Here is a 21656-nt window from a genome sequence, read left to right on the forward strand (position 1 = left end):
GAATAACACACCCTTCTCCTCTCCACATGTTGAAGGAAATGTTTACGCTTCTGTTCTAGCTTTTCTTCAAAGTAAATACCTCTGTAATTAGCAAAAGCTAATACTTGATAATTATTTAAATGGAACTGGGGAATTAATTAATGACTGTTAACAGTAAGGAAGACAGACCAGAATGGGAGTTCAAGTCAGTAGCATTACAGAAAAACACTCTTAACCTCTTAGGTAGACCCAGATAATCCTAGGTACATAGTGTAGTTGGTCTGGCTATGGAAAAGAAAGCCAGAAAATTATTACATATATATTTTCAAATTCATGTGAAGAAAAAAATACACAAACTCAAATTTTCATTTTATGTCTACTATCTGTGTATCTGAAACAACACAGAATAATAGAAAGAACACCTGATTTTAGTAAAGAGAGCTAAATACAAATCTAACCATTTAGTAGCTGTGTAATCTTGGCCAAATTATTTAACATCCTTGAGTCTATCACTTCATCTGTAAAATGGGAACAATACCTATATAGAAAAAGTACTTCTAAACAAATACATTTTTATGTATTTGTATATAAATAAATATATTTTGCATACAAAAGTAAATTATTTAACAAAAACGTGCTCATAAATATAGGAATAAGTAAAACATAAATATATGTTCAAATTTAAACAAGTTACTTACCAATAGAGATAAGGTTTATCCTTATCAACATTGATGTTATTTAATGGATCCATACGAAACCAAGTATTGAGTGTAAACCCATTTTGGTAAGGCCACTTTGCTATGGGAGGCAATGCAATTGCCTAACCCCCCAAAAAAAAGAAATAAAAGGGGAAAAAAAGAAGAAAAAGAAAAGTATCAATTAACAATGAAAAAAAGTCATATGATGAAACATTTATACATGAGTTGTAACATATTATATTTATTAAAAAATACACAAGAATATGTACCTTTATAGTTAGGTACTATATATTACCTATACAGTGGGTATTCTGTGCAAATACTAAAGAAATATAATGGCATATGTAAGTACATAGAGAATACATACCATACAAATAAAATGCAAAAATGTCATCAAATGTCAATTCATTACCTCTGCCATGAAGAAACATTAGGAAATATAATTAAGAGGTGAAATTTTTTTTAAAATGATGCTTATGGCATAAAAATAAAAAGTACTGCATATCTTTGGCAAATAACAGCAATGCCTTTTTTACCCCAGACACACACTTGAGGAATAAAAGAATAATATTAAAAGTCTTTTTAAAAAATTTAAAATTTGAAGTTCATCATTTTATAACAGCTAATACAAGGGATAAATAAATAATCATTTCTTAGAAAATAAAAAACAGCTTAAGTTCTGTTTGAGAAAATTACCCACTCATACCACTCACACACACAGTAGATTTGATTCTGGTGAAATGGTTTAAGATTTCAAAAATGGAGGGAGAGGGCAGAAGACTAAATAAAATATGGAGGAAGTTGTAGGGAGGGGCCAAAGAAAAGGAAGTTAATGAAACAGTATGTTAATTATTTTTCTATCTAAAATTATTACATAATATATGAGATGTTTACATATCTGCTGAATACTGATTTTCCAGGTCCCTTGAAAAGGGAGCCCCAAAGCTGAAATTTTACCAAGGCCTGGTTTCTGGTCAGGGCAGATAGTTAGTTAGAAGGAGATTGTAGAAGAAAGACAATTCCATATCATATTTGATATTGCTCTAAATAAAGATAGGAATTTAATTCTCCAAATCTGGTTTGTATAAACCAGAAAAAGGTGATTAGAATAAGAGCCTTAATTCTTCAGCAATTAAATTTTTTACTAAACATTATGAAAGTCATGTACTAAGGAATGCCATTCTTTAATTATTAGTCTCCATGCTAATTATATAAAATTCCTATCAACAAATCAAACTAAATAACAGCATTCCTTAGCATCTTCTATGAATATAAAAATGAGAAGGAAAAACATTTATAGACCACAGAACAACATAGTAAAGTTATCTGGTAGTATTAAAACATTATTTAACAAATATCTAAAGTTGCTTAGAAATGTCAAACTCATCCAAATGCCAGCAAAACTATGCAAAGTCAGAATCAGCTTACAAATATAATCAGGAAATGTTTAAAATAAATAAATAAGACTAACAGAAAACAGAGATGTTGTTAATGCATGGTTTCCTAAGTCAATATGTAGTCTGCAAAGATCCATTTCTATTTTAATTTGATACAAGTAGTTACATAGAAACAGGATATATATATAGCTAAAACTATGCTAATTACATATTTCACTGAAGAAATTACTTACATGCAAGATTGTTAATGAGATAGTATGTTAATCATTTTCCTATCTATACAATATTACATAATATATGTCCTTCCTATATGCTGAACCCTGATTTCATCCAAGAAACTATTTGATTAAAGATGAATTTGAAAACTTATGAAATTATGAATGCCAAAAGATTCATCTAGATTAACCCAGATAACAAGACTAAACACAATAAAATGTCTATAATTATTATTGGAAGTTCAGCAACATAAGAAATATTAGAATTTAGCAAGAAATTTTGGCCAAAGAATTTTAGAATGGTAACTACAAAAAAGATGGCACATTATTATTCAGCCCAATAAAGCGTAAAACATTGCTAAATGAAATTTATCACTTGAATGTATACTTCCAGACAGTTTCTAAGTTGTTTTATATATTTATTTCTTGTCTTCTCAACTACTTCAAAAGTAGGTATTGGGCACCACTTTATACAATGATAGAATTTAATAGTTTCTCAAAGATATAAATAGAATTTAAATGAATTAATTAGATTATATTTTCTTTTCTAAACTAAGATATAGTTCCTTACATATGAACACATAGAAGAGTTCTTTTTATCAGTCTGAAACCTCTTTCTCAGTCTCCTTTGATAGTTCTTTATTTTCTTTCTATTCTCTAAAAGTAAGAATCCTTCCAAGAAAATATCCCAAACCATCTTCTTGTCTCCCCAAGATTTTTAATTGTTAATCACATCTGCTCCTATTGATTAACATCATTTCTACACAGATTAACTCCTAAATCTTTATAAAATTCTAATTGCTCCTCTGAGTTAAGGAACCCTATCTTCAAATGTTTGCTAGGTAACTCTACTTTGATGATTGGTTTAATCAAAGTGAACTCATGCTCTATTAAAATTTGATTCTCCTCCCAAAAATCCTTGTTTTCTATGAACACACTGCAACCTGAGATAATTCACATAATCTAACTAATCTTCCACAAAATCCTGATTCCAATACTCATCTTGTAGTTGAGGTGACCCTGAGTTCTAGAAAACTATGACAGCAAAATGCTAACTCCGACAAATCTTGCCATAATGGAAAGACTTTGATTATATATTGTTAGTGACAGTGAAAATTACAGGTTTGTTCCACTTAATGATGATTGGATCAAAATCAGATCTACATATGGTTTTATAGTCCTTTTGAAATACTTCCAAATTGCTCTTTAAAAAGTTCGGATGAGTCCATCAATAATAATAATAAATGTCCCATTTTTCTTTCTTTTTTTTTTTTTTAAATAATTATAACTTTTTCTTCACAGAACCTATCCCTGGTTAATTTTTTACAACATTATCCCTTGCACTCACTTCTGTTCCAACTTTTCCCCTCCCTCCCCTCCATGCCCTCCCCCAGATGGCAAGCAGTCCTATACATGTTAAATATGTCACAGTATATCCTAGATACAATATATGTGTACAGAACCAAACAGTTCTCTTGTTGTACAGGAAGAATTGGATCAGAAGATAAAAATAGCCTGGGAAGAAAAACAAAAATGCAAACAGTTTACATTCATTTCCCAGTGTTCTTTCTTTGGGTGTAGCTGCTTCTGTCCATCATTGATCAATTGAAACTGAATTAGGTCTCTTTGTCAAAGAAATCCACTTCCATCAGCATACATCCTCATACAGTATCGTTGTTGAGGTATATAATGATCTCCTGGTTCTGCTCATTTCACTTAGCATCAGTTCATGTTAAGTCTCGCCAATCCTCTCTGTATTCATCCTACTGGTCATTTCTTACAGAACAATAATATTCCATAACATTCACATACCACAATTTACCCAACCATTCTCCAATTGATGGGCATCCATTCATTTTCCAGTTTCTAGCTACTACAAATAGGGCTGCCACAAACATTTTGGCACATACAGGTCCCTTTCCCTTCTTTAGTATCTCTGGGGTATAAGCCCAGTAGTTACACTGTTGGATCAAAGAGTATGCACAGTTTGATAACTTTTTGGGCATAATTCTAGATTGCTCTCCAGAAAGGTTGGATTCCTTCACAACTCCACCAACAATAATAAGTCATTGTCCCAGTTTTCCCATATCCCTTCCAACATTCATCATTATTTTTTCCTGTCATCTTAGTGAACTACTATTGTCTTTATCAATTCCACTGACTTAACACCTTTTTTCAAGTTCAGAGTTCTGGCCCATAATAGGGAAAGGCTAAATAAATTGTAGTATTTGGATGTAATGGAAAACAATAGTTCTGTATTGTATTTGGATGTAAATGGAAACTATTGTTCTGTAAGAAATGATGAGCAGGCTGATTTGAAAAAAAGTCTGGAAAGATTTACATGAACTGATGTTGAGTAAAGTGAACAGAAATAGGAGAACACTGTACATAGTTACAGAAACATTGTGTTATGATCAATTATAACAGACTTAGCTCTTCTTAGCAAAATAGTGATCCAAGACAACTCCAATACACTTGGGATGGAAAATGATATCTGATCCAGAGGAAGGATTATGGAGTCTGAATGCAATTTAAAGCATCTTTTCAGTTTTTTTTTTTCTCTCTCATGAATTTTCCCTTTTGTTTTGATTTTTCTTTCCCAACATGACTAATACACAAATATGTTTAAAATGACTGTACATGTATAACCTATATAAAATTGCTTGCTGTCTTGGGGTGGAAAGGAAGGAGGGAGAAAAAAAATTGGAACTCAAATTCTTATAAAAATAAATGTTGGGGGGCAACTAGATAGTACAGTGGATAGAATGCCAGTCTTAGAATTAGTAGGACCTGTGTGCAAATCTGAATTTCAACACTTAATTAGCTATGACCCTGGGAAAGTCACTTAACCCTAATTGCCTCACCCCACCCCCAAAAAAGAAAATGTTGAAACAATCTTCACATGTAATTGGAAAAATTAGAATACAATTAAAGTGTGGGGGGTTGGGGAGGAAGAGAGCTCTTAGATGATAATACTCAAATCTCTGTATGCAGAGAAATTTTTAGTCAAAAAAAAAAAAAAAAAACCCCACTAAAATCATCACAATCTTGTCTTCTCTAAATCATTCAGGCAACTGTATAACTGTAAAGACACGGTTTGCTGTATAAAATCTTTTAGACGTTTTAGCAGTGGTGTGTGTTTCTTCTTTTACTTGATCTATTTTTTTTTCTTTTTTTGGCAAAGCAAGTGACTTGCCAAAGATCACACAGTTAAAGTGTTAAGTGTCTGAGGCCTGATTTAAACTTGGGTCCTTTTGACTTCAAGGCCAGTACTCAATCCATTGCATCATGTAGTTGCATCCTAGTTGATCTATTTTTGTCATTCACTTTGACTGGAACTGGATTTTTATTTGGCATGAGACAGACAAGGAGCCAGGTGTATATTGTGAGATACAATTAAAACAACAACTGACACAAGTAATGTAATCAAAGGTACTTTAAATCCAAGGCTGAACCTTTGGAATTAAAATTGTTATTATTGATCTATAAAAAACAATTCGCAGGATAATTTCGAAAAGGCTTGAAGAGACTTACATGAACTGATGCTAAGTGAAATGAGCAGAACCAAGAGAATGTTGTACATAGCAACAGCAAAATTATATAATGATCAACTGTGATGGACTTGGTTCTTTTCAAAAGTAAAGTGATTCAGGCCAGTTTCAATGGTCTTGTGATGGAGAGAGCTATCTGCACCAGAGACAGGACTGTGAGGAATGAGTGTGGATCACAACACAGTATTTTCACTTTTTGTTGTTGTTTGCTTGCATTTTTTTTTCTCTCATCTTTTTTTCCTTTTTGATCTGATTTTTCTTGTGCAGCATAATAATTGTGGAAATATATAGAGAAGAACTGCTCACATTTAACATATATTGGATTACTTGCTGTCTAGGAGAAGGAGTTGAGAAGGGAGGGGAAAAAAATTAGGAACAAGATTTTGCAAAAGTGAATGTTGAAAATTATGCATATGTGTTGAAAATAAAAAGCTTTTAAAAAATTAAAAAGAAAAAAGAATCGATGATCCAAGGCAATCGCAAAAGACTTTGGATGAAAAATGTTATCTGCAGCTAGATCAAAAATTATGAAGATTGAATGTAAATCAACACATGCTATGTCCATTCCATTTTTCTGGGGTTTTTTTCCCTCTTCCATGGTTTTTCCCTTTTGTTCTGATTTTTTCTTTCCCGAAATGATTTATAAAACAATATGCAATAAAAATAAATAAATTTTAAAAAAAGAATTGGATCAATTGTCATGTCAGAGCAGATTCACATTTCTCTAGCTGCCTTGGTGCTGATGTGGAACAGCTAGTATGCAGTATGAGCCTTCAGTATTCAACCCAGCACACAGATATAGCAGTGTTCTATTTTTTTTCGCAGTGCTTGGGAGTGGTGGTGACTGTTGATTCTAAGGCAAAAAAGCTGTAGTAACAAGTTTTAAGTAAAGATCTTCCCAAGCTAATCATTGATAATACTGTATCTGATCTGATTCTGATTTACGCCAGGGATATAAAAATCTCTTAATTGTTCTAGGACTATCCAAAGAGAAGAAAAAAATTTGCTTTTCTGAGAACTGGAAATAGCCTTCTAAATCAGGTCCTGATTTCTATCAAGATTAGTCATAGGGGACAACAATAAAACCAGTGATCTCCGGATGTTTGTACACCAAGGCCAACATGTAGGCAACAAGCAAGAACAGAGTTGATCTTATAAGTATCATTGAAATTTTTTCTTCATCCAACAAGAGATCACAACTTTACTAATAGAATCAGTACAAATTTCAAATCAGGTTGCATTTAACTTTCTCTGAAACACTGAAAAAAAAATGTCCCTGTCTCCAAATTTCTTGGTTTCTTCAAAGACTATGTATTGGTACCTGAAGCTGGGCTCTTGTAGACATCTGTTTTGTGATGACAGGATATTCTGAAATTCTGGATGGTTATTCCAGTAATTCCCCCCATCATTTGTTGAAATCCCAGTTTGGAAACATCCTTCCATACTTCCTTTTTACTTAAACTTTGTTTTGCTTTACTGATTAATTCACTGATGATTACAAAAACTGCTGCCAGCTGGAACTCTGGCAAGATTGCCCTGTAGAATCCTGTTCCTCAAGCTCTAGTATTGATCCATCACTATCAAATTCTGCTTGGCAATACTTGCTCTGTGACCAGAATGATTTCTGCTGCTTTACAGCATTTTCTGAGGGGAACATCGATTCAAGATAGCTGCATAAAGTCATGAGAGTAATATGGTTCTGGATAGGCATACCTTTATTCAAAAGAAACAGAGGAAATAAATAAGGGTATATGGAGAGAGAGAAAGCTTAAGATAAATTCACATTTAAAAAAATCTAAAAACAAGACAGAAGAAGTAATAGTAAAAATACATATAAAGAAAAAGAGAAGTGACTGTCATCAAAGTTCACTAGATGATAGTAAACTGGGCAGAAAGGAAGGCCAAAAAAAAAAAAAAAAAAAAAAAGGAGCTCAAGAAACAGATCACAATCCTGCCATAAAGGCATAACACAGTATAGATGGAAGACTTCAATTATCTATCCATCACTAGATTTCTCTCTGCAGAATTATTTATTCCTTGCCACTACTATTCATTAACTATGATAAATTCATTATTCAAAAGATGAAAGGACCAAAAAGGGAAATTCTAAACTGTATCTGATTTTTACCAACAGGAAAAAAAACAGGTTGTTAGAATGGAAATGATAAGAATCTTACAATCACTCCTCAAAGGATTTAGGAGAGAAGAAACAAATGAACTCTAGATTTTGGGGAAACAGATTTGAAAAGGTTCCCCAAAAAAGATAAATAGGATCCTATGTCAAAATTTCAATAATGAAAGTTAGTCTATACATGAACTAATGCTGAGTGAAATGAGCAGGAGCAGAAGAGCATTATATACTTCAGCAACAATACTATATGATGATCAATTCTGATGGATGTGGCCCTCTTCAACAATAAGATGAACCAAATCAGTTACAATAGAGCAGTAATGAACTGAACCAGCTACACCCAGGGAAAGAACTCTGGGAGATAACTATGAACCACTACATAGAATTCCCAATCCCTCTATTTTTGTCCGCCTGCATTTTTTATTTCTTAACAGGCTAATTGTACACTATTCCAAAGTCTGACTCTTTTTATACAACAAAATAACTATTTGGACATGTATACATATATTGTATTTAACTTATACTTTAACATATTTAACATGTATTGGTCAACCTGCCATCTGGGGGAAGGGGTGGGGGGAAGGAGGGAAAAAGTTGGAACAAAAGGATTTGCAACTGTCAATGCTGAAAAATTACCTATGCATATCTTGTAAATAAAAGGCTATAATAATAATAATAATAAAAAAGCAAACAAACTGTGAGACCAAGAATTAAAAAAAAATAAAATAAAATAAAAAGAAAGTTAGTCTAGGAAATTAAATTCTGAGGAAATGAAGATAAACAACTCAAACCAGGAAAAAAAAAAAAATTGTCTAAAGAGAGCCAAATGGGTAAACAGAAACTCACCAACCAACTCAGATTTTTTAAAGATACAAACAAAAGAGTAATGACAAAAATAACAAAAAATAAATATAAGTGTGGAATGATTCTATTTTGGAGGGAAAAAGGAGTCAAAAGTGTTCAGTCTAAGAATTAGCAAATGGTGGCAAGAGAAATAAACATCAACAAAGGATGTTACCTTTTTTTTCTTCAATTATATTAGAGAAAAGAGAAGAATGACAAAAAAGAATAGAACTACTATCTGAAGAGGATCATATGAAGATAGGTAACAACAGAAAAAAGGCGCAGCTGCTTAATTATTTTACTTCTATTTTCTCTGTCAAAGCTAATCATTAAAACCACCAGAACAAAAATGGATAACAGTAAGCTGATACCCATGATAAGGAAGGAGATAGTAATAGAGTACTTAGTTGTCCTTGATGAACTCCAGTCATTTGATCCAGATGAACTATTTCCTCAGATACTGAAAAAACTAACAGATATGACTAAGTCATTCTCAGTTTTGTCTGAAAGATTATGGAAAATAGAAGAGATACCACTCAAGGGCAAGTGAAGAAATGTACCAATCCCCGCCCCACCCCACCCCAAAAAGGGAGGGAGAAGTGGATGCACACAAATGAACAGTCAAAAATACAGACTAATTGAGTTTGATTTCAATTCCCTGGAAAATTCTACCATAGACATTTAATTTAATGGAATAGTTAATGAAATCTAGCAAGAGAGGTGTAGATTACAAAGAACCATCATAATTTCATCCAAGACAGAGCATGCCAAATGAACCCTGTTTCCTTTTTTTCGACAGTTATTATCATTATCCTGCACATTACATGTAATTTACCTACTATAGATTTTACTAAGGCATCACATAAATAATTTCATACTTTTCTTGTGGAGAAATATACACTGGATGCTAATACAGTTAAGATGGATTTGGGACTGATTGAATGCCACATTCAAAGAATAGTCCCCCCCAGCCCAGAGGAATAGGCAAGCAGGAACCCAGAACTGGATTCTTTAACTTTTTTCAAGTCATGGACCATCTAGCTGTCTGAAGATGCTGATAGATACTTTCTTTTTTATGTTTTAAAATACACAAAATAAAATACAAAGGATTCCAAAAGCAACCAATTATGTGGAAACATAATTGTTGGGTTTTTTTTTTTTTAAATCTCATGGACCCCACGTTAAAAGCCTTGGTCATGGAGATTGTCCATATTCCTAAATGATGGCTCCAAGACCTCAAGGCAGAACCACTGAGCAATATAATTCATCAATAAATCTCTGTAACAACTAAGGCTATAAAAAAAACCCAATTAGCTATTACTCTCCTACTTAGCAAATGACTCCCATAGATCACTTCTGGCCCTTGATGTCGGTGCTGAAGGAAAAGTCAACTAACTGACCCAAAGTAACAGCCAATATTCTGAGGTAGAATTTGAACTCAGCTCTTCCTCATATCTACTCTAGCACTTTTCCCTTTATATTAATGGTTCTTAAATTGTGAATCACTACCCCAAATGGGGTACTATTAAATGAATGTAGGTGAAATTACAATTTCTCATCAGTAAATATTTGATTTATATACCTGTTTTATAAACCCACATGCCCCTGGCCATAAAACTTTTAGAAGTCTTGCATATCATCTACTGCTTCATATGCAAAAAAAACATTATCCCACAAAAGTGGCTTGTTTACCTCCTCCTTTTCCTGTGATACTTTGTAGACTTCTACTTTCTCTTCTCTCATTTACATCTCAACCTTTTGCAGTCTGGTCTCCAACTTTGTGAATCATCAGAAAATACTCACCAAAATTACCAAAGATTTCTTAATTGTCAAGTCTGATAATCTTTCACTGCATCTTTGCAGCATTTGAGACTACTAACTACCATGTATTAACTACCACATTCTGACATACTACTCTTACCAACACCACTCCTTTGGTACTCATTATCCTTATTTGTCCCTTAACTGGGGCAGTGAAAGTGGCAGAGTGGATAGAGCGCCAGGTGCCAGTCAGGAAGACTTGAGTTTATATTTGGTTTCAAGTAACTTAAACATTTTGACTTCAAATACAAGCTGACTGATCCTAGACAAATCATGTAAGTCCTGTTTGTCTCATTTTCCCCATCTTTAAAAATGAGAAATCATTCCAATATCTGTGTCAAGATAACTCCAAATGGAGTCAAAGAGACATGACTAAAATGCTTGAATAAAAATAATGACTAGCATTTGAAGAAATTAATTTGGATAATGAAATCACATTGCTTACAGATAGCTAAACATTTAAAGTGTTAAGGTCAAGAATTTCAAGGGAATTAATGAAAAAAAAAAAAAATCAAGTGGCCTACCTGTGCCAGATCTAAAATTATATTATAAAGCAGCGGTTACTAAAACCATCCGGTATTGGCTAAGAAATAGACTACCTGATCAATGGAATAGGTTAGGCTCAAAGGACAAAACAGCCAATAACTTTAATTATCTAGTGTTTGACAAACCCAAAGACCCCAGTTTTTGGGATAAGAATGCATTATTTGACAAAAATTGCTGGGAAAATTGGAAATTAGTATGGCAGAAAGTAGGCATTGACCCACACTTAATACCATACACCAAGATAAGGTCAAAATGGCATGACCTAAGCATAAAGAATGAGATTATAGATAAATTGGAAGAGCATAGGATAGTTTACCTCTCAGACCTGTGGAAGAGGAAGGAACTTATGACCAAAGAAGAACTAGAGATCACTATTGACTACAAAATAGAAAATTTTGATTATATCAAATTGAAAAGTTTTTGTACAAGCAAAACTAATGCAGGCAAGATTAGAAGGGAAACAATAAACTGGGAAAACATTTTTATAGTCAAAGGTTCTGATGAAGGACTTATGTCTAAAATATGTAGGGAACTGACTCTAATTTATAAGAAATCAAGCCATTCTCCAATTGATAAATGGTCAAAGGATATGAACAGACAATTCTTAGACAAAGAAATTAAAACTATTTCTAGCCATTTGAAAATATGCTCCAAATCATTATTAATCAGAGAAATACAAATTAAGACAACTCTGAGATACTACTACACACCTGTCAGATTGGCTAGAATGACAGGGAAAGACAACGCGGAATATTGGAGAGGATGTGGGAAAACAGGGACACTGATACATTGTTGGTGGAATTGTGAACACATCCAGCCATTCTGGAGAGCAACTGGAACGATGCTCAAAAAGCAATCAAACTGTGCATGCCCTTTGACCCAGCTGTGTTACATCCCAAAGAGCTTACATCCCAAAGAGATATTAAAGAAGGGAAAGGGACCTGTATGTGCCAAAATATTTGTGGCATCCCTGTTTGTAGTGGCTAGAAGCTGAAAAATGAATGGATGCCCATCAAATGGAAAATGGTTGAGTAAATTGTGGTATATGAATGTTATGGAATATTATTGTTCTGTAAGAAACGACTAGCAGGATGAATACAGAGAGGATTGGAGAGACTTAACATGAACTGATGCTGAGCGAAATGAGCAGAACCAGGAGATCATTATATACTTCAACAACGATACTGTATGAAGATGGAAGATGGAAGTGGATTTCTTTGACAAAGAGAAGATCTAACTCAGTTTCAATTGATCAAGAATGGACAGAAGCAGCTACACCCAAAGAAAGAACACTAAGAAATGAATGTAAACTGCTTACATTTTTGTTTTCCCTCCGGGGTTATTTATACCTTCTGAATCCAATTCTCCCTGAGCAACAAGAGAACTGTTCGGTTCTGCACACATATATTGTATCTAAGATATACTGTAACCTCTTTAACATGTACAGGATTGCTTGCCTGGGGGAGGGGGTGGAAGAAGGGAGGGGGAAAAATTGCAACAGAAGTGAGTACAAGGGATAAAGTTGTAAAAAATTACCCTGGCATAGGTTCTGGCAAGAAAAAGTTATTTAAAACAAAACAAAACATTTATTAAGTGTTTACTATATAACAGGTACTGTGCTAATTGTCAAAAGATTCAAATACAAATTTGTGAGTTATTCTTCCCCTTAATGAACTGCACAGTCTATCCCTGAGTCAAACACAACTAAAAAGTTACCGACCAACAACTATTCCAAGGCTCTATCTTGGTCACTCTTCTCTTACTATAATCATTCATTTGGTGACCTTATCAGAATCCAGGTTCAATTATCTCTTTATATTTATTACTATAAGCTCTCTCTAAATATATATACAGCCCCACTTTCTCCTATCTCACATAACCTACCACCTGTTCAACATTTCAAACTGAATGACTTACAGAAATTTTGAACTCATTATGTCTAAAAAAGAATTATTTTAAATGCCACATTAATTTTCTTTTTAAATTCCAAGAGACTTAAGTATCAGGGAACCCTAAGAGGGAGATAACAGACAGTAAAGCCAGACAGATCAAACCACCACCACCACCACCACCTATCATCCTGATCCTTATTTCTACTCAGAGATAATACAGAGACAGTCCCAGATTCTTCCCCCAAAAGATGTGATAATATCAGTGACTCCTAAGCAACGAGACTTGTTTCCACTCCAGCCTTCACACCAGTGAGGGGAAAATACATTTTGGGGAAGTACAGCCCACCATCTTAAGAACAACTATCAATAACTGGAACTATCATATATCTAGGGCAGACAGAAGAAGAGACCTACCACTTACGGATAGCATTCTGGGGAAAGTGGTAGTGGTGAACCCTCTCCTGTGCATCCAATAAAGAGCAAGTTTAGAAGCAAATAGCATCTATATGGCTTGGACCTAGGAGTAAAGCAAAGTCTTATTCCAGATTCTAATCTAATCTGAAGCTTGCAAAGGAATAACTGTATTAGGAATTCCAATTCAAAGGAAAATTTATAGTGCTATTTCTCTAAACAAGCAGAGCCTTTTAGCTGACTTGATAGTAGCTGAATCCAGACCCAAATTCAGTTGAGAAACTTACATAATTGAGTCCATGATAGCAGAAATCAGACTTTCTCCTGGAAGAGATCATTTTAGAAGCATTGAAAGTTTGCTGGTTTCCAGCCAGAGCTGCCTCTGAAGGCATGGAACAACACAATACTCAATAACTTAAGAAAGCACGAACATCTCAGATATCGCCTCCAGAAGTGTGCAAAACCTGATTCTAACAAGCAGGTTAGAAAAAGAAGCAAACAAAAAAAAAAGGAATTCTACAAAAAACTATTGTGGTGATGTGAATAGTCAAGACAAAAACAGAAGACAATGACTCAAAAATATCTGCAAAGAAAGCCTCAAAGAAAAACACAACTTGATTACAAATTCAAGTTAAAATTCTAAAAGAAAACTCTTGCTTTAGCATGAGTTTTAGAAAGAAGTAAAAAAAAAAAAAATGATTTTATAAATGAAATGCAAGCATCAGAAGAAAAAGTGGAGGAAATGAGCTATGGAAGATTTGGAAAGAGAATTAACTAACTAATACAAGGGTTATCCTCTAATCAAAGTTTATTAACTTGCATAAAAGGTATTCAAGAAACAAACTTTCTGAAAATTAGAATAAACCAAAAAGAAGCCAATAACATCAAAAGAAAATGAGAATTATTAAAATAAAGTAAAAAAAAAGCATAAACAAAAATGTAAGTTATCTCATAGGAAAAAAAAAGACCAACAAAACACCATTTAAATCAGTAAAAAATTGAAAACAAATTTTAGAATCACTTAACTACTTGAAAGCCTTGAACAGAAAGCAGAGTCTAGGTCTAACATTTTAAAGCTAATTAAAATTCTCTCTCCCTCCTTTCCTTCTCCCTCCCTGCTCTCACCACCCGCCGCCCTCAACTCTCTGTCTCTCCCTCTTTCTCTGTCATAAAGAACAAGTCTTAAGCCTATTTTCTGATTCAACCCTGAGATTTGTGTATTTGTGTGTGTGTATTTTTAAATGAAAGTAGGGAAAGAATTCACCTATTTCATAAATTTAAGCAGCAATATTCCAAGCAAAAACAATGATGCTACCTAAACCTTACAACTCTATGACTCTTAGGTTATAAAATGTTAAGTATTGGTACTATAACTTACATTTTTAAGAACTACAACATTCTATGACAAAATAAATTATTTATCGTAAAAACAAATGCATAAAAAAAACTTACTGCAGCACTACAGCCCGGGAAATTGAAAAAAGTATCAGGCCCATGTCTCTGTGGCATCTGATTAAGGACTGACAGCAATTTAACCGCATGTCTTGGCTGAGGAAACAATAAAATAGAAGAACTGTCAGTGCAGCCATACAATAATAGTTTCTCACATGCCATATTAGCCAAAAGACCATTTCCCAACTAAACAGTAAATTAATTTTAAATCAGTTGCTAAAATTTCTTTTAGAGAAAACATTCAATTAACATTAAAAATTTAAGTTTATAGCTCTCTAGAGACAATTTATTGAATCACAAGCACTAATGCACTGATACTTAAAACATCTCTCTTATTATAGCTTACCCAGATTCCACTTTCTCCTCGAAGCATGCTGAACAAAAGCTTCAACTCCTTGACAGTGATGCTGTAGCTTGCAAGAACCCCCAACATATCAACTAGGAGATCTTCAAAGGAAAATAAAGTTATTCTGAACTTTATTTGAAAACCAGAATTAGTCAAAGCAATATTTTTATAAAAGAGAAAATATGTTCACAAAAAAGTTTCATTCATAAATTTTAACATGAATACCTATCAACCTTTACCATAATATATTTATTTATTGAATAGCCATTCTAAAAAATATGAAAATTAAAGGAAGTAATTCAGACATCAAGGAATGATTTATTATGTATATTACTTTTTCATTACAAATTATGTCTAAAAGGTGCTTCTAGAAGATTAATATTAAAATTGTCCTCTCTGAGCATATACCACCTATTATAGGGAGAAATGTATTAGAACTATTATTAATAACATGGTTTTAACCTGAAAAAAACCCAAGTGAATAACCAAAAATTAATTATGCAACATGTACAACTTCTTTTCTAAAGTAATGATATGCTCTTAACATTATGTCGGTGTATAATACAATTTCTTCATGTCCAAAAGCCACAAAAATATTACATCCATGAAGTTCCTTTATCACATGGTATATATCATAAGCTTACCAAATAATGAAAAAAATTACACATTCATATCTGTACATCTCAAATGCCCTTTAAAATTTATTAGCATTAAACTCTGAAAAACTGCTAATAGTGCTCAATTAGATTAAACAATAAATATTATCTAAAAACTCTACCAATAATCATATCTCTTCATAGATAATTTGGGAGCATGTTAATAGTATTTTTATTGTGTACATAAATGGCTGAAGATTGAATTGTTTCATATTTAACCATTTTCATATCAACAAATGACTGACCTTTACATGAACATATACAAAGCACATATTTGAGAATGGAAAATGATTAAGAAATCTTAATGGGATAATGAATGAATTTCCACAAGGTTTAATCTTTCAAAACACAAATGAAAGTTGAGTATTCATTCCCTGAGCTACTCAAATAACACAATCTGGAGTCTTTTAGTGAAATACTTTAAAGATCATGGCTAATGTGAGATAGTATTCGTCAATGCATTTGGAATAATGAGAGGTAAGTTTTGAAGTCTTCTTTCTAAAATCATACAATTTGATAATTACTACAAAAGTGTGAAAGGTAGTAAATGAGTAGTTACTGAAAACTTTAATTTCATTTTAAAATATGAATCAATTTATATAAAATAAAAATGAAATTTGCATAAAGAAAAAAATGTTCCCTTAATTCAGCCATCAATACTTTTAAAGAAACTTAACTTCTCTCTCCTCTCCTAATGATGTTGCACACCAAGGCAGTTACTATTGTTATTACATTTATCAGTTAAAGTATATTTATTTCTTAACAAAGTATATTTTAAAAGTATTCACTGAATGGGGTAGAAAAGTTGGAGGTCTAAGTTTGAGTTCACATTCTCAATACTTATTATCTGTGTGACTGGACAAATCTTTTAACCTCTCTGAGTCTCAATTTATCTCTGAGTCTCAAAATATCACAAGGTTGCTATAAGTAAAATACTTATGTCATAAGCATTACATAAATGCTATTTACGATTTCCTTCAGATTTCAGTCTCTATGATAAAATCAACAATGTGTAACAGAATAAAACAAGAAAACTTGCATTGAAATAAAACAGCATGATTTTTAGGTTACTGTTGCTTCATTAATGTTTGATAGGCTTTTCTTGTTCAAGATTACAGATTGTTCATTACAGAAGTTCACATTCTGATATAGCTTAATTCTATCTATATGATAGAGCTTGTTGACTTATTTACCATCCCCATTTCCTTCCTCTTGCCTCTCCTGTACCTTCTAGAAAGTTTTCTTGTTTTATAAAGTTTTATAAAAAAAAATTTTTTTGAAACTAAACTTTTATTTGCAAAAATCAAATGTTATCACGCAAAACCTGCAAAAATGCCAGTTTATACACACTTTGTGATAAATGCTAGAATAGCCTAAGAATAAAATGCCATGTTTCCTTTCATCAAATGATTGTTTATATTTGGTATTTAACTGGCATCACCCATTCCTTTAACTTTATCAAGGATGAGAGTAAAAAAGAAGAAATTTTTAATTATCTTAAATACAAGTATGTATATCCACTTGAAAGAAATCAGAAGCTACTTTACTATTAATAAGCTAAAAATTTTTCAGTAAAACGAACTTTTTAATTAAAACAACTCAGCATCTTCTTATTTTTCTATCAAATATTATTTTGTCCAAATCTATAATCTACTCATGAAATGAACTGAAATCACAAAGGAAAAGGGAATTATACAGCCTAGATCTGACATACAAAATATTATATATACCCAATTTATACAAAGGATTTGGGAATTTAAAAATAAAAAATGTTATATAAAACATAATTTAAAACAACAATATAAAGCAAATAAGATAGAATCTTTCATATAAAAGGAGATAAACATTAGATTCAGAGGAAAAATATAAAGTCAAAAAAATACTTATTTTAAAACATCATTAGGAAATGAAAAGAGATTACAAAATTATTCTTTTTCTTCTATAAGAGAATTTCACTAGATTACCATGAGGAAAGGAAGAAGAATCCTGAGCATTTACTAATAATTATTTTAAGTTCAATGGATCATCATCAAAGTCTGAAACTAGCAATAAACAAATAAAAGAAATTGTAAATGTTTGAATTTTTCCTAAAAAGAAAGAAACAAGATCTTTCTGGTATAGGTGAAAAAAGATATTTAGTCATTTATGCACTTTCAAACTTTTAAGGAAGTTATACAATGTGCTAATGCAGAAAATATCTGCTTTAAAAAAAAAAATTATCTATCCGAGCAGTTCTCAGACTCCTTGGTTGGGTCATTCTCCATATATGACTCCATACATCTCACACACACACACACACACACACTCTCTGAACCTAATGTTATCTTCTCAAGGATCCTAAACCCTCTTTTCTGTCTACATTCTCTTAGTGACCTCATCAATTCTCCTTGTTTCAATTATCTTTACAGAATTAACTTCCAAATCTATACAAAGCTCGTTTGTTTTCTCAATTCTAGTCTCACATTACCTACTATACATATCCAGTAGATATCCTGTAGTCATTTCAAACTCAAACATATTTTTAAAAAGTCAGTATCTTTCCCACCCTCCCAAAAAATATCCCCATCTGGAAATTTCCTATTTCTGTTGAAGATACAAGTGCTCAACTTAACATGGTTCTCATTCTCATTCTCAACTCTTCACTCTACTTTATCCCATATATCTAAGTAAACTGTCAAGTCCTGTCAATTTTTTCTCTACATATTTTTTATAGCCATCCTTCTTTATTGACACAGCCATCACTTCAGTTCAGGTCCATGTCTCACTCCATGTATGAGAGTGGTTTCCTAATCAGTCTCCCTGACTCAGTATTACTATCTCCCCCTTCTATTCACCTGACAGTCACCAAAGTGTTATGTAAAATCAGTTTTTATCATATCATTCCCTTATTCAAATATTAGTGGATATAGGATCAAATATTAACTCCTCTTTTTGCCATTCAAAAATGTTCAAATCCTATTTCCAGACTCTCTTTCATGACTTATCAAACGCTCTATATTCCAGCCAAAGTTGCTTTCTTGTAGCGCCTTACATATGATATTCCATCTCCAGAGTCCATTACTTCACAAAGTGTTCCCATATGCCCAGGTTGCATCCCCTCCATACCTCTATCCCTCTTAGAATCTCTAGTTTCCTTCAAAGCAGATCAGACTTTTATCTGTGACATTTCTTGGTCCCAACAACTACTTTTGCCTCCAAACTTGTATTTCTTTTGTTCATATTTTATATAGATTATCTGTACATATTATATCCCTGATAAAATAGAAATTTCATGAGAATAGAGACGATTTCATTTTTGTCTTTCTATCCCAAGTGCTTAGTATTGGACCTACACAAAGAAAACACCTAAGAAATGATTGATGACTGCTTATACTGAAGAAAGAAGACAATGATGTCCAAAAGAATTCAACTCATGTCTTAGTTAATGATAAGAATTTTCTAGGAGAAGCTTGATAAATATTGTTATAAAATAATTTGTATGTTATAAGGTTCAATTCTATTTTTAAAAAACACTGAAATAGTAAGATTGTTGCAAAAAAATTTGTTTCACAATTGATCAGAATAAAAATAGTTAACACTGATATTGCACCTTAGATTTTCCAATTATTACAACTAAAGTTTCTTATCTGATCTTCATAACAAATATATGAAATAAATAAATGTATATGTTTATGTATCTATATAAATTATCCCCATTTTATGGATGTGGAAAAGAACTCAGAGATTATGTAACTTGTACATGATCATATAACTTATAAAGTATAAGAGAAAAGATTTAAAGTGAGGTCTCTCCTAACTTCAAATCCAACAATCTCACTACACTACCTTATCTCTCAATTATATGTTATATATTGAATTACAATGAATATTGAGAGGCAGGTTGGTAGGATGAAAATTACAATACTGAGAGTAAATAAAACTAAAAGAGTAAAACATTATGTGTCCTTAATTAAGTAGTATCAACAATTCACTTACATCACCAAATTATTCAAAGTCTAATAAAGAAGATGCTTTGAATTTCATGATATCCTTTAAAAATAAAATGTAGATATTATTCCATATATTTCAGGAGAATGCATAATTTTAAGTAGCAAAATTAATGTGTTTGAATCTTCATGAATGTTAAAATAACACATTTCTCATGTGAACTCATACCTGCAATCATGTCATCTACAGTACTCATTTTCAGCAATACTTGCTCAATTAAGCCAACTTCCGTGCTGGTCTGCAAATTACGGACACTTTTTCGTAGAATGGCAGTAAACATACTCCAAATTTCTGCTTGGCATGTTACATCACAATGCTCCAAAAGCTCTGACATGCATGTTATACTCTCAGCATCCTGGATTATAAAGTTCATCTCCAAATCGAATTCCCCACCAACAAGCTGAAAAAAGAAATAAAAACTATTACTCAGAATGTACATCATCTGACACTACTCCCCAAAATATCACAGTTTATTAATGGATGAGAGCTGGAAGGAACCTAAGAGGTCTAGTATAACCTAATTTTACAGATGCTTTTGGATCAAATCCTGGATCCATTTTACTGCACCACACTATAACACCTTATTATAAGAAATCATTAAAAATGTATTTGGTTCATTAGTTCATATACAAATAGCAAGTGCCAATCATGTTTGCTGAAAAGGAATGAACTTACTATTACATTTAAGCATCAAAATAGAATGACTTCTCTGTATCCTAAAAAAGCTACATTATTTTTAAAAGTTCCTGTATGTCTTACAATTTACAAGAAGGTTAGTTTAATATCACAATCTCATTAAAACTATTAAAATGTAATAAAAAATAAATTATAAAAATTATCAATGGAATAACATATCTCCAGAAATAGGTCCATTTTGTAATTTATATCTTCTACTTTTTTTCTTTTGTAGTAAAATCAAACAAATAGATATTTCAGGGTCACAAATATAACCAAATTGATACTGGAACAGAAAAAAAAATCCTTAAAAGGGAAATATAATATTATTTTAATAACTTAAGTATTATTTTTATTTTTTTTTGCTGAGGCAATTGGGGTTAAGTAACTTGCCCAGGGTCACACAGCCAGGAAGTTTTTAAGTGTCTGAGGTCACATTTGAACTCAGGTCCAACTGATTTCAAGGCTGGTACTCTATCTATACCAACTAGCTGTACCTAACTAAAGTATTTTTTTAAAACTCTTAAAGCTATGATTTACTGTCACATTTTACAATCTGATCTCGAAACTTCATAAAATAATATGTTCCTAAACACTAATTTGATTTTGCTCAAACTGTAATTGCCTGATAGCAGCCCTTATTTTAATGCTGAGAGCCCAATATTTTCATATAAGTAACACTATTTTTCACACCAAAAAAGTCCACTGAAAAATATTCCAATGTTTTATAAATATTATTTCAAGGACTTTTCTGTCTTCATTATTTTTTAACTCTCCCTTTTTGCCTAAATCTGCCTAGTTACATAATGTTTCCTTTCTGCAAATTCCCATTTTCCAAAATCTCCTGATATACCCTTTTATTTTTTCTTCCTATTTCTCCTGCCTCCTACAAATTTTCCTTGGCTCTATAACATTTCAATTTTTTGCTGCTGCTACTGCTACTGCTACTATTATTGCTGCCACTGCTATTTCCTGGGGCTCTCCTTCCACCCATCAACTAGAGAACGGCTGAATTGTGCTTTGTGATTATGATGTTATATTATATTATATAAGAAA

General features: G+C 32.3%; 1 protein-coding gene across 5 annotated transcripts in view; it reads right to left on the reverse strand.

The window, feature by feature from the left end:
• Positions 1 to 21656, reverse strand: part of NBEA (neurobeachin) — a 727838-nt gene that overhangs the window by 623049 nt on the left and 83133 nt on the right. For all 5 annotated transcript variants that reach the window (XM_031960710.1, XM_031960705.1, XM_031960707.1 and 2 more), the window contains exons 2-5: positions 20094 to 20325; positions 15283 to 15383; positions 14937 to 15032; positions 678 to 799 (exon numbers count right to left, since the gene is read on the reverse strand). In XM_031960710.1, coding sequence (XP_031816570.1) covers positions 678 to 799; positions 14937 to 15032; positions 15283 to 15383; positions 20094 to 20325 — 551 coding nt within the window. The remainder of the gene's footprint in view (positions 1 to 677; positions 800 to 14936; positions 15033 to 15282; positions 15384 to 20093; positions 20326 to 21656) is intronic.

The sequence above is a fragment of the Sarcophilus harrisii genome, chromosome 3 (assembly GCF_902635505.1).
Source record: "Sarcophilus harrisii chromosome 3, mSarHar1.11, whole genome shotgun sequence".
NCBI lineage: Eukaryota > Metazoa > Chordata > Mammalia > Dasyuromorphia > Dasyuridae > Sarcophilus > Sarcophilus harrisii.